The 14,076-nt window shown below is 39.9% G+C and overlaps 1 protein-coding gene across 5 annotated transcripts in view; it reads left to right on the forward strand.

Annotated features, from left to right (window-relative positions):
• The window catches only part of CRYBG1 (crystallin beta-gamma domain containing 1), a 785,716-nt gene that overhangs the window by 586,361 nt on the left and 185,279 nt on the right, over positions 1–14,076 (forward strand). For all 5 annotated transcript variants that reach the window (XM_069235429.1, XM_069235430.1, XM_069235431.1 and 2 more), the window contains 2 exons: positions 1,325–1,475; positions 3,254–3,393. In XM_069235429.1, coding sequence (XP_069091530.1) covers positions 1,325–1,475; positions 3,254–3,393 — 291 coding nt within the window. The remainder of the gene's footprint in view (positions 1–1,324; positions 1,476–3,253; positions 3,394–14,076) is intronic.

Genomic DNA, 14,076 nt, shown 5'->3' on the forward strand with positions numbered 1-14,076 from the left:
CCAGTTGGCTCTCTAAGTTTCATATCATGCCTGCACACATACATGGTTCCTCCTCTGGACCATTTTTTGGTGTCTTGAACAGGTGCCAGTGAGAGCTGCTTTCTTAACAGATGCAAAGTTTAGGCTTCAGGCAAGAATATGGAGCTTGCTTGTCTGAGATAACCTGGGAAGTGAGCTGTTTATTTAGTTTTGTCTGAATCTGTTCCATAAGGCAGTACAGCGGTAATCGCCCTATGAGTGCACATCCCCAGTTGTATTGATCTAGATGTAAACAAACTTCAAATTAACTGACAACATTCATTTATTTATCTTCTTTGATTGGAATACATAGAGGAAGAAAGTATTACGTTTTCGCCAGTCTTGTGGTTCTCTTTACGTATTGAGATTTTGTTTTTGGCAAAACTGCAAGATAGTACATTCACACATAGTTGCCATGGTTTGGAATGATTTTTTAAATAGAAGGCACACTTACTGCTGAACAGCCCTTGCCTAGCTCCTCCAGCTATAATCTTACCATTGGGTAAGTGGTACAGAAAATTCCTCATTGGAAGAAGAATTACTAGTTCTATTTTGTTCCAATTTTACCATAGAAACTACGGATCTTATTTCCATAATATGAGTGCCTTCACATTTGTTCCACATGTTTATATTCTGATTTATAATAAGTGTACATACATTTTGCACATTTTGAATGTGTTGCCATTTAAAGCAAATTCCAGGAATCCACAAATCCACATTTGCTCTGCATCAATGGCCCATATTCTACCCTGCTGATAAGAGTGGTTCAGTCCATGCTTAAATAAATAGGATATATATATATATATATATATATATTATGGCTCTACATTGGAGCCACTGTAGCATGGTGATCTCTCATGAGGGAAGGAAGAAGATACTAAACCAATAAGTGTTAAAATTTGATTTCTGTTGTAAAGGATACCGTAAGGTGATAAACTTCTGCTGCACACATTAGTAAGGATACATTCCACTTTCACTTTATGGGTGTCGACTTCTGGTCACAATTAAAAGGATTTTAGAGAATAATGGAACAAAGGACCTGATTACTGCCTTGGCGGATGGGATACTCCTTCACAAACGAGACGGATATCCCGCATGCCAATTTACAAGTTCCATAGGATGTAATGGAACTTGTAATATGGCAGACCGGATATCCGTCACATTTATGACCGAGTATCCCACCTGCCAAGGTCGTAATCAAGCCCAGATTTTGGAAAGAAAATCTAATCTGCATGATGCCTTTGTGTTCCTTTCAAAATAATGCTGGACCTGAGACTGTAACTGCCATAACTATTTTTATCCGTAGCTGGTTACTCTATGAGAAGCCTAATTTTGAAGGCCTCTCTATTCCTTTGGAGGAAGGCGAAATGGAACTTACCAACCTGTGGGGTGAAGAGGTTTCTGAGGAGAAAGGAGCTCCACTCACTGTGATTGGGTCACTCCGTCAAGTTGTTAAGGTAATATTAACTACATACCTTTCAGGTCTTCACTAGGTCAGTATGAGAAATTGCCTTTTGATTGAGGGTTTTGAAACCCTCTCCAGCAACAACTAGAATCCTTGGGCTAAATTCCTAATACACATGGTGCAAACTTTAAGTCTATTTAATCAAACAAAAGGTTTTTTTTTGTACAGTAGTAATGCTGAATTCACTTATTTGAAGGTGCACACTTGTGAGAATGAAGAAAAAGGCAAGTCTGTAAGATAAATATTTGCCTAGGATCACACAATTTGAAGCCTGTTTATGGCTCAAGTACATTAGTTAGGTCGAGTAAATTATTCAAGTTACCCGACCTGCAGGTCTAGTAAAATTGTTATGATTTTGTCGAGGCCTGCAGGTCTAGTAAAATTTGTATGATTTTGTCGAGGCCTGATTAACCTGCCTTTGAATTGCTTTATGCAAAACAAGTGCAGTATGCCTAGGAAAATGTTTAGACAGAATTCTACTGCTGCTGTTGCTGGCATGATCCCCCTTTTATAATTAGTGGGTATTAAACTTCACGCAGCTTGACTCTATTGGTCACAAGGAAGTAGCTTTAATCCATGGGTCGATTAGGACCTACATTTGTTTTTGCTTATTAACTAATGACATTGGCATAGATGTGTCATTCAACGAAAGCTTTTTTTTTTTTGTCATGGTGGATACAAAAACAAGAGGATTGGTGTCTGTGTCTTGTCTTAACTACAGAAGAGGCTTTCCAGCTTAACCATTAACAGTTTCAAAAAAGCACAGTAGATTTTTGGTGACTCTTTTGAATGACCCTGATATCAGGAATAAGCCCCTGTTGGATTCAGCTCACTCCGTTCTCAACAAGAAATGCAAAGCTGAAGCTTAGAGAAGCGGCAAGCAGGCATAATAAAGAAAGAAAAAAAGTAAACCTCTCCAGAGCATCTACAAAAAGCAAAAACAAAATCCTTGTAATGGAAGATACCTAATGTTGCTTTAAAGTTTCCTTTCAATCCGATTTACTAAGTTTAACACACCCTTCACCCCAGAGCAAATAACTTTTTGTCTCATCTGAATGGGTGCCAGCATTGCCTCTGAAACCTGATGCTACATTGGCCTGTTGTATAAAGGTACTTGTTGTCCGGTGCAGCCCTTATGTCTGGATTTCTTGCACGTAAGCCTTGGAGAAGTGCCTCCAAACCTGGCAATGTGGCACAGAGAGAGTAATCGATATCTACAGCCAACAATAGAGACTGCATTACCCTTACTAACGCAAATATTTTAATATAGACACATGCATTTTTGCCAAATTAAATAAAAAGCCATTGTAGTTCTAGTGTGTCTCCATTATAAAAAGCTGCGATCGTACGGAACCTGATAGTCTGTACAGTTTGCGACAACTTGTTAATTACTGTATGAACTGATTTTAGTATCACATAACAAAAACAGTTGGAAATATATCATATCATAAGATAAAATGCACATTTCATCTATTCAAGTTGAATCCTCAAGGAAATAGAGTATTATTGGTGATGAAGGCATATAGGACTTGTTCTGTTCCATGGCCCAGTGCCTCTGGCCACCGGAGTTACCAATACCAGAACATCAACAACTCTGAGGTGGGGGTTTGAGTAACCAGGTATTACCGCCCACATCAGAATTAAAAATCTTTTTGTAATAAGGGCTAGTGAATGTTTTTGATCGAAACACCTTGGTATTTGTTGTGAAAATATGCCCACCAAATGAACAGAACAGCTCATCATTAAATAATATTTTTCTGATTTTCATAGGATTATAGAATATGCCAAATTGACCTCTTTACAGAAGCTGATGGGTTGGGATTGGTGACTTCATATTTTGACGATACAGAAGAAGTACAAGTGTTTGACAGATTACAAAAGACGTGTTCCATAAAAGTCCATTGGGGAGTGTAAGTATGCTGTTATAAACATTCAACCATTTTGTCATTGTTAGTCAACGCTAGTTAGGAGTTATTCCTGTTTGCTGTGGTGATAGGTATTTTGGAAATCTTTTTTTTTCATTTCGAAGGTCAACTGTTTGTATGTTCCCCTAAATAGTTGCATCTGTGTAAGTACTTGCTGGTTCGTTAAATAAACTTTCCTGTTGCTAAGGAGTAGCAATGTTAAATACGCATGTATGATTACTATGTTGCTAGAAATAGCAAAGTGCTTAAACATCAATTCTTAACAAACTTATGTACGATGAAGACATTTTCAGCATGATTATGAATTTACCAAATTTGCCACATACTCCACTTTCTACTACGTAGCTTGCAGATTTTAACAAAAAATGTAGTTTAAACATTTCGAAAACTACTAAAAATGCACCATGTAGTGCTGCTGTGCAGCAGAGAGTTTGCAAAAAATTAACCAGTCACCATTCGATGCTGCTTTCCTTAGTTAGGTATTTAACTGGTACTAATGACGTGAAGTGTTTGCTCAGACAGTAGTAATGTGTGTTGGAATGACAAAATAGTGAAATAATACTGCCCAAGAATGTGTTGTATTATGCAGCATAAATTTAGTTAACCGAGCCACGTAATTTAGTCTTCCAATGTCACATATTCTAGTGGTCCTACCATATCCTTTTTAGGCCATGAGCCAGGATCCCACTCGTGGGATGGATTTTAACATTATTGTTTTGCAAGCTATGGATGCCTAGAGATGGAAAATATGTGATAGCAAGTCATCACTATTTGCCCTTTGTCTGATAATATTGGATTAGCAGCCATAGCCGGAAAAAAACTAATGGTTTTCATATTTTGACAAATAGCATACTAATTCCACCAAATTGGTTAAATTCAATATAAATTAAAAATAATTATGGTTATTAATTGTAATAATAACAATATAGTCCTTAAACAATTAACAAAACTTCATTGTATTCCTCATATATTGAGAGAGATTATGTGCATAATTTTCACTTACAATTTCAAATAATATTTGTCACATCTTACATAGCCAACGTATGTCATGAGTGAACATAAACACAATTTAATCATTCACATTCATCGTCGTCATCTTCTTCTGAATAGGTGTCATCATTCTCTGCGTCTGATTTTCACAGGCGGGAAGTCTGCACATGTTGTGTACTTGAGGTCATTTAGACAGTAGACACATGTTGGCAGTTTGCAGGTCCTAATGCAGTTGCAAGCTAGTAGATCTAACACAGGCTGAGGTGCTACCTGCCCCTCCATCCAGTCCTCTACCAATTGCTCTGCTCCCTCGTGTTTTTCCAACTTCCACCCTCTCCAATTGGACTAGGTGTCTGCGGATCATTCAGAAGACATCTCTTGCTTATAGAGGCTTGATAATTTGCACGTTCAGTATGTTTCTTCAGACTGTTCCTGCAAGGTGGAAGTTGATGACTGTCTAGCTCACCCTTCTTTGTGCAGAATAGGTGATATCTCAAGTAATTCATGTGATGAACTGAATATTTTGGTGCATACAGCAAGCACGAGAATTGCTCCAATTTGTCTATTAGTTCTTCAGAAAGATCCCATTTGTCTCCGAGCTGCAAAACTTACTTTTCATTTTCCCACAAATGCACTTACTGTATCACATCCGGTAAACGGATGGAGACCTATCATAGCGCGAAAAACATTTTCACCAAGAGTTGATGCTATTTTCCCAATGTCAGGGACTCGCATGCGTATTTTAGTACCAGTAAGAATTTCTGTGAGGGGTAAAACTTTGAGTAAAACAGACAGAGATACCTTGAAAGGATGGCTTACCAACCCCTAAAGAAGCTGCTGGTTTTCACCTATTTTCAGGCTTATAAGGCAAATAAAAACTACCATGAAAATTCTATTATGTTGCTTCCTAAAGACATTTAGGACTGTCATCTGAGTCTCTTACTATGTACGTCTTTTGTTACATATAACATGAGACATGACATAAGCTGATTCTGGACTCAGAACTTTGGTTCTTTTAAAGGGACCCTCTGATCTTTGGTGTAAGTCTCAAAACCCAAGTCGACACGATCAAAGAAAGAAACATTCTGGATTGCCTGTTGTTGGTGATTGTTAGTGATGCAGTACTTTGAAAAGAGCGCATTTTTTCCACTATACTGAATGCCCCCAGTAAGTCTTGGAACCGTTTCAGTCTATTCTGTTCTAAATCCAACATTGCTTTTGTGCTACTGCCTCAAACTCTCTTGTGGCTGTGTTGATTAGCTCACTTCCATGTTATCCATTTACAGACAGACCTTACTTAGGTCTCAATATTTCCTGGCCACACCCCTGATTTGCCCAGGCTGCCTTTAGTTGCTGTCTTCTGAACAGTGTATCTTACTCATTTTGGGACCATTGTTCTGCTGACTGTTTTCTGGATTAGCAGCCAAGACCACTGTACTCGGTTTGTGTTTAGCGTTTGTCGCTTAATTTTTTAAGTGTCCTCCTGCCAGATAAATCTTCATTTAAAATTGTTTTCTTTCTGATGCCTTTGTAGTGCACCAATGACTACCATATGCCGTGTCAAGTATGTTGTCTTCTATGCCTCCCAAGCCTTCCCCAAAGCTTTGGGGGACGTTAGTTAATTTCAAATTAAGACAAATATTTTATGAATATTTGTATATCCTTAGTATACTAAGTAAGGGATCTACTGGCTTAATATTTACTTCTGGCCATTTTAGCTATGATTGGAAATTGGATAAAGTGTGTGTGTTTTATTAAAATAGTAAATTCATGTTAGTGATTTTTCTCTTAATGGAAAATGCAGTGGAATTATATTGTAATTACGGTCTTGGCAAATCACTCTTCAACACAAGGCATCAAAGCACGTTTTTTCAAATCTAAGCAAGCACTTTTCAGACCGGTTGTGCGTGGCTGCATATAGTGATTTCAAAGGATAGGAAAACATATTGTATTAATATTTCATACATAACAAGATCATTTTGAATGCAGAAAGGATTTGTGTCTGATTTCTCCCTGCCATAGTGATCCATAATTTACATTACATTAAATAACATTTTAAAGTAAGTTGAAATAAAGTTTTAAACTTAATATCAGTCTGTCTCTTCCAATCACAAAAAAGTTTGAGAAACCTGAGATTCATCTGGAACAAGCTGAGCATGACCACTGCAGGAGGTTTGAAAAACGTTCTCTGAGATTTAGAAGCTCAATCAAGTTGGGTAGACCACGTCGCTGGCTTTCTGACTAGCAGACTTAAAGTGACCAACTGTCACTAGTGCAGCATCATGCCACTCAAACTGTCCACATCAGTAATAGGCAGACCTGCACGTTTAGTTTCACAAGTGTTTGGTTGTAGTATGACCTACATGGGAAGAGCTGTATGACCTACATGGGAAGAGCTGGGTGTATTCTGTGCAGACTTAACATGATCTGGTCGTATTGCAGTTAATATGCACTGCTCTGATGCATGCTCATGTTTGAAGGGTGCTCGTAGGAGAGCCAGACCCCACTTCATACTGCTATTGTGATCTTGCCCGAGATGTGTTACTGTTCTAACACTGTGGCTGACATTTAAATATATTGAAGGAATAGCTGTTAATGGCAAGGTGTACTTCCTTCTTAGATATAGAGTAGACGAAGCACTCCGAAATGGGAAAAATAGCAGCCTTGCCCTCCGTTTCTAAATATAAATGGTTTATCCAGAGCAGTTTGTAGCATAGCACGCTTAGTATTGCTGGTGCTCGCCAGAGGGTCAGAACACCTTCAACTGTACAAACACACAAGATGGACTGCAGCCCTCCAAAGGCTGCTACCAAGGATTTCTGTATTTGCCAAAGTGACAGTAACAAACAGCCCAACCAGCGCGTTTCATCCTTATGGTATTTGTCATGGCTGTGAACAAGACCTTCGGACTAAATGGCGTTGACTGAGCTGTTTGATGCCATCACATTCAAGTATAAAGAAAACTTTTATATCAGCCTTTTATTTTATTATATATATATATATATATATATATATATATATATATATATATGTATATACACACACACACCATGGCATTCAAAATAAATGTGGCCCAATAATGCACGTTATTTAGAGCAATTGTACTAATAAACATTATTCACCCATTTATTACTACAGTACCAAGTTCACATTCAACTGTATATCTACTTATTATACTAAAACTAGACAAAAATCGTACTTTTTACTACCTTATAGATTGGATGTAACAATTAGTTTTACGCATGGAAACCACTCTTTATAGTCGCAACATCCATTGAGTGTGATTTTACTTTGCATTGGGGTTTTGGTTAAATACACATGACAAAATGCCATGGCATAAACCATATATGACGAGTATAATATGCTATTTATTACCATTGTTGAAGGAGGGGAGATGCAAAATGACTAATTCGAGTCTTTGCTTCTCGTGAGTCATTGTTCCTTCCCACAGTAACCAATGGTAATAAATATCACATTACACTGTGCTCATCTGCACACAAACACACACACACACACATAAAAACTAAGGGTGAAGTGACGTTTTGGTTAGGTGAAAATGTCTGTTAAAATGCAACTTTTTAAAATGTAAAACACTGAAATTCACGAGTTATAGTTAACTGATGTAACAATAGGTTGCACCCTGCCATGCACAATGTTGTCATCAATGATGCCATTTCAGAAGTTATCATTGATGTTGTTAGAAATGGGGCCTTTGGTTGGCAGTCAGGTTACCCTCATTCTAGTCAGGGTAAGGAGAATCACCCTCATTTAACCCCTGCTCACCCCCTTGGTAGCTTGGCACGAGCAGGCAGGCTTAACTTCAGAAGCAATGTGTAAAGTATTTGTATCAACACACACAGTAACTCAGTGAAAGCACTACAAAATAACACAACACATGTTTAGAAAAATAGGTAATATTTATGTAAACAAGACAAGACCAAACGACAAAAATCTAACATACACAAGTCAATGAATTTTTAAAGAATAAGAGTCTTAAATCCTTTAGATAACAGTGAGAACACTGTTAGCCTGAAAAAGTATGTGGGTTGCGTCAAAATAACACTGCACGGGCGAGTGTGAGAAATCGACGCCTTGCTGGCCTTTTCTGACACACTCGCAAGTGAGACTGTGTGTCGTTCCTCCTCCAGTCGGGTCGGTGTGCGTCACTTTTCCTCTCCGCAAGAGAGCGATGCGTCGATCCGGACAGGCACCTCAGGTCCTGGCAGGCTTTGCGTTGATTTTCCGTGCTCAGCGATGTTGCGTTGAAATTTGGTCGCACAGTATCAAGAAACCGCACTGTGTGGGGCTTGCGTCATTAACAGCAGCCGCTGCAGGTGTTGCGCGTCGTTTCCCCAGCCACGTTGCGTCGATCTCCCAGCTGCGATGCAGGTGGAGAGTCGATTTTAGCCACGAGGCCTGCAGCGAGTCGTTTTTCAGCCATGAATCGGTTGTTGCGTGAAAGGTTTCCATGCACTGCAGTCTTTGCGTGGATTTTGATCCTTTTCCACCAGCTGCACCTTACAAGGGCCCAGGGACAGGTTAGGGCACCACTTGGCAGGCAGGACTCTCAGCAGAAAGCCCAAGTGCTGGCAGAGAGAAGTCTTTGCTGTCCCTGAGACTTGACCAGCAGGGTGCAAGCTCAGTTTTAAGCCCTTAGAGATTCTTCACCAGTTGGAAGTCACACAAAAGTCAGTCTTTGTCCTCTCTCTTAGGTAGAAGCAGCTACTGCAGGCCAACCCAGCAAAGCACAATCACAGGCAAAGGGGTAGTACTCCTTCTCCAGCTCTTCTCCTTGGCAGAGGTTCCTCTTGGTTTCAGAAGTAAACTAATTTCCAGAGGTTTGGGTGCTCTTCTTATACCCATTTCTGCCTTTGAAGTAGGCTTAAGTTTCAAGATCCTGCCTTGGCCAGGCCCCAGACACACACCAGGGGGTTGGAGAACACTTTGTGTGAGGGCTGGCACAGCCCTTTCAGGTGTAAGTGACAACTCCTCCCCTCAGTCCAGATGGCTCATCAGGATATGCGGGCTACACTCCAGCTCCCTTTGTGTCACTGTCCAGAGGAGAGGTGCAAAAAGCCCAACTGTCAAACAGACCCAAACGGGGAATCCACAAACAAGCAGAGCCACAGAATGGTCTAAGCAAGAAAATGACTACTTTCTAAAAGTAGAAGTTCTTCAAACACACTATCTAAAAACCAACTTCACTAAAAGGTGTATTTTTAAATTGTGAGTTCAGAGACCCAAAACTCCTGATGTCTATCTGCTCCCAGAGGGAATCTACACTTTAATCATAGTTAAAGGCAGCCCCCATGTTAACCTATGAGAGAGATAGGCCTTGCTACAAATTTGGCAGTATTTCACTGCCAGGACATGTAAAACACATTAGTATATGTCCTACCTTAAACATACACTGCACCCTGCCCATAGAGCTACGCAGGGCCTACCTTGGGTATGTCTTACATGTAATAAAAGGTAAGCAGTGGCAGGTCTGAACCAGGTTTACAGAGCTACTAATGTGGGTGGCACAACCAGTGCTGCAGGCCCACTAATAGCATTTGATTTACAGGCCCTGGGAAACTCTAGTGCACTTTACTAGGGAATTGCTAGTAAATCAAATATGCCAATCATGGAGAAGCAAATGTACACATATAATTTATACAGGGAACACTTACACTTTAGCACTGGTCAACAGTGGTAAAGTGTCCAGAGCAAACAAAACAGCAGAAATAGTGTCCAGCACACAAACAACCTGGGAAGTTGAGGCAAAAAGTTAGGGGAGACCATGCCAATGATGTTAAGTCTAACAGACATTATCAATGATGTCCTAGAACATGTCATGAGTGATGCTGATCTGTGTTAAAATTTGTAAACGGGTATTTTGCTACACATATTCTCACAGGTGACTATATTAGGCCAGGGCTTTGGTGCTGGCTACTTCCTCTGACAAACCATGGACGCAAAAGGCTTTCACTATGAGATTATGATGCCCTTTTAGTGACAATTTTATGTCCCAAAGAGGCCCAGATTCTATTTGACCTTTAAGTTGTTTTTAATTCCACATTCAAGAGGGCAAGCATTACAGATATACAGAGAGGCCAGCTATGATATTGATTACCTTCTTTATTTAAATAGGGGTTCCTTATTTCCTGTAGGTTTGTCAGGCACTTGACTTATAAAAGATAATACCCAATTTTGATTTAGAATTTTGAATCTCCAGTTTGTTGAATCTGTTTGTCAAAATGGTGAAAGTAGCTCCTGTAGAGATGGGATTCGTTTGAGGGCACCACATGCACAACATCTCTGTGCCCAGCTGTAAATGCACACGCTGCATACCTCCTTGAAATGTATAACTCCACCCATGAGTAAGTGGAGTTTGATAATATAGATCACAACACTATAGTGATCTGTTCTGACTGTCATTTACAATCTGCTTCCATACATTAAACTATTTAGCAAGAGGTAGTGGGTCAGATTGTTTCAGTCATTGACTCTGTGCCCCTTTGACTGAAGGCATTTTGCTTGATCGCATTGCACAATCTATCTAAAAATGAGCACACTTTTGCATCAGGGCTGATGGATCAGTCCTTTACTGTTTTTCTTTTATAAGACCTGTTTCAAGGCACTCATCTTTTATTTAGATTGCCCACAATACTTTTATCATAGGCTCTATGAGGTTTGTAGGTGATAAGTTAAGGACTGTATCCCTAATGTTGGAGTGAACAGATCATCCTAGTGTGAACTGAGTGGTAAGGCAATGTACACTTTACAAGACATTACACACATTACAATATTATACTATTTAAATATTTACAAAAGGAAATGGCTGAAGGAACCATAGGTGAATAATGGATTTGGATTGTGACATATTGGTTGATCATGCCTTCTTGATTGAGAAGATATGTTTTTAGAGTGTTCTTAAACGTAGGGATAGAGAAGATGGAGTGGGAATCAGTGAGGGTTGAGTTTCTCTGATGAGGTTCTAGGGAGGTTTTAGCGTAGGTCAACGATTTTGGTTTGCTAAACCAGCATTGTGAATGGTAAACACCCAGTAAGATTTTGGCTAGGTAGTGGGGGGCTGGTCCGTTCATGTTTTTGTAGGCATCTGGTATAGTGATGATATTGAGAAGTATGAATAAGTCGTAGGATATTACATGAAGTTCTAGTGGTGAATTCTACAACCTGATCCAGTGAGTTAGTGGATGCAGAGGGAGAGGTACAAGGAAACTTTTGTAGTAGTCCTAACTCACCTTGCTGAGAACTAGTACAGAGAGCAATGGTTTGGCAGCATGGAAGAGCATGTGAAGGTGGATTGTACAGATATTCAGAAGTTTGTATGTAGCTGCAGTAACTGTAGCTGTTATGAAGGACTTCAGGTGCATACTAGGGTTGATAAGTGCACCAAGATTTCAGTCTGCTGGTGTCTTAATGGGAGTGTCAGGGGAACATTTTATGGGCTATGTTAGGGATATATGTTCAGTTTTGGCAGGGAAACAGATCATTCCATTTTGGAATAATACATCATAAGAGAAGGAAGAGCCATCTGGTGTCTATTGGTGTGCAGCTTTCAGGAATCTGAGATTGAAAGGCGTGGGAAAGCCTGGAAAAGAGGATGATTTTGGTATCTTTTGCACAGACATGATAAAGAAATAAAAGGAGGAAATCATGCTGTCAACATACGTAATATAGACAGAGAAGAGCAGAAGGCCAAGGACTGACCCATGTAAATGCTAGCTGTTCATTTTAAGAGCGAGCAGCACAATGAGGCAGAGAGGTTGCTCAGAAGGATAGGAGCAGAATCAGGAGAGCGTCTTGTCAGTGTTACTAAGTGTGAAACAGTTAAATATGTTGGTACCAGTGATGACGGCATCAAACACAGCTGAGAGATTTAGGTGTATGAGGATAGCCAAAAGACTGTTACGCTGAGCTGATGTAATGAAATTAGCATCAGTAGAGTGGGGAGCTCAGAAAGCTGATTGTAGTCAAATAGGTTTTGGGAGTTCAGAAATGTGCCATGAATTGTTTAGTTGAAAACAAAGCCTTCCTAGGTTTTAGAAAAGAAAGGAAGTTTGGAAAGTGGATGGTAGTTAGTTGAGGTAGATACGTCAACAGTGGTAATTGTGATATATGATGAATTGGCAAAAAAAGAGCAGCTCAAGTATCCAAATAGGCAGCATTAGTATACTGTATCACTTGTAGCACTGTTAATAAGGAATGAGATACATTATGTTAAACCACCTTTATTCTGATTAAACTTTTGGCCTTACAGCTTACTTTTTCATAAAATGTTAATGACATGCTTCAAGTAAGCTATTGTGCACTACAGCCTCTCACCCTTACGCCACTGAAATGACAGGAACCCCACAGACCTCTTTTCAGGGGTTCATGCATTCTTCTATATTCATGACATCAAATTGCTCATTATGGAATGTGGAGGTTTGAGACTCATCTCTAGGGACTTAGTCTTGCAGAACGCATGCACAGTTTATACCTATGATTGATCTTCTCAGACTGGCAAAAGTATTCTTTCGCATGAATGTCATGGTGCACACGCTGCTGTGAATCCTTGCTTAAGTTCTAGAGGAAAATTGTGTATCTACTGATGTATGAACAGCTGCTAGTTAGGTTGTTGTCACTGACTCATTCGGTCTAGTGTTTACATATGCATCCACTCCTATAGAAACAACAACAGATGAGTTTGTTACGAGCCACCTATGTCATGGCTACAAGTCTAGAGTTAACTGATCAGAGTCTCCAGTGTATTCGGTAATGCATCCCCATCCCCAAAATGAGTCATTGCTGTACACAATGTAATGGGCCACTTCCAGAGCGATCACATGAATCGTACCTGATTCTGGCTGAACGATCTGTGCCCGATAACTCTGTACTAAATAGGTTGTGCTGGCAAGTTCAGGATCGTAAATTTACAGTTATTTTTCAAAAGGGGCAAAACCATTATATAATTAAGACGCCTACTTCGCATGTCAGCAAGCAAACGCATTGGGCTACTCGTCAATATTGTAGAGCACAGATAATCTTCCTGGCAATTACATTTTTTCCCCTGCAACTCCCCGGAAAGTAGTGTTGCTCATAGCTGAAAATAACACTGCAAGCAGTGGCTCTCTATTCATCTGACTTATGACCCTGTTAGTCTGAGAGGCAAATGAGTGCTTGTTCTTGAACTCTGTTCATCTAATCTGCCTATGCCTATGGGTTGCAATTTATGAATAGGCTTTATGCATCCCACACAATTGGCAGCTTCACTCCAGTGGATCTTTAGCACATGGGGACTCTGTTGGGCTTACTTGCTTGCAAGCAGAAGCATTTTAAAGGGACCCGGTTGGCATTTACTGTTATTGCTTCTTAAAAGTCACCTATTTGCCTCCAATACCAGTCACCCTTAAAGATACCTATGAGGTAGAGTGCAGAAGGTGTTGTAGGGTGTTCTAGTTTATCATCTTGTGAGAGATACATATTTTATTTTAGTATTGTAGGAGGCTGGACTGGCTTGTAGTGAGTACCAAGGGGTACTTACACCTTGCACCAGGCCCAGGTATCCCTTATTAGTGTATAGGGTGTCTAGCAGCTTAGGCTGATAGATAATGGTAGCTTAGCAGAGCAGCTTAGGCTGAACTAGGAGACGAGTGAAGCTCCTACAGTACCACTAGTGTCACTTGCACA

Source organism: Pleurodeles waltl, chromosome 5 (genome assembly GCF_031143425.1).
Source record: "Pleurodeles waltl isolate 20211129_DDA chromosome 5, aPleWal1.hap1.20221129, whole genome shotgun sequence".
NCBI classification, from domain to species: domain Eukaryota; kingdom Metazoa; phylum Chordata; class Amphibia; order Caudata; family Salamandridae; genus Pleurodeles; species Pleurodeles waltl.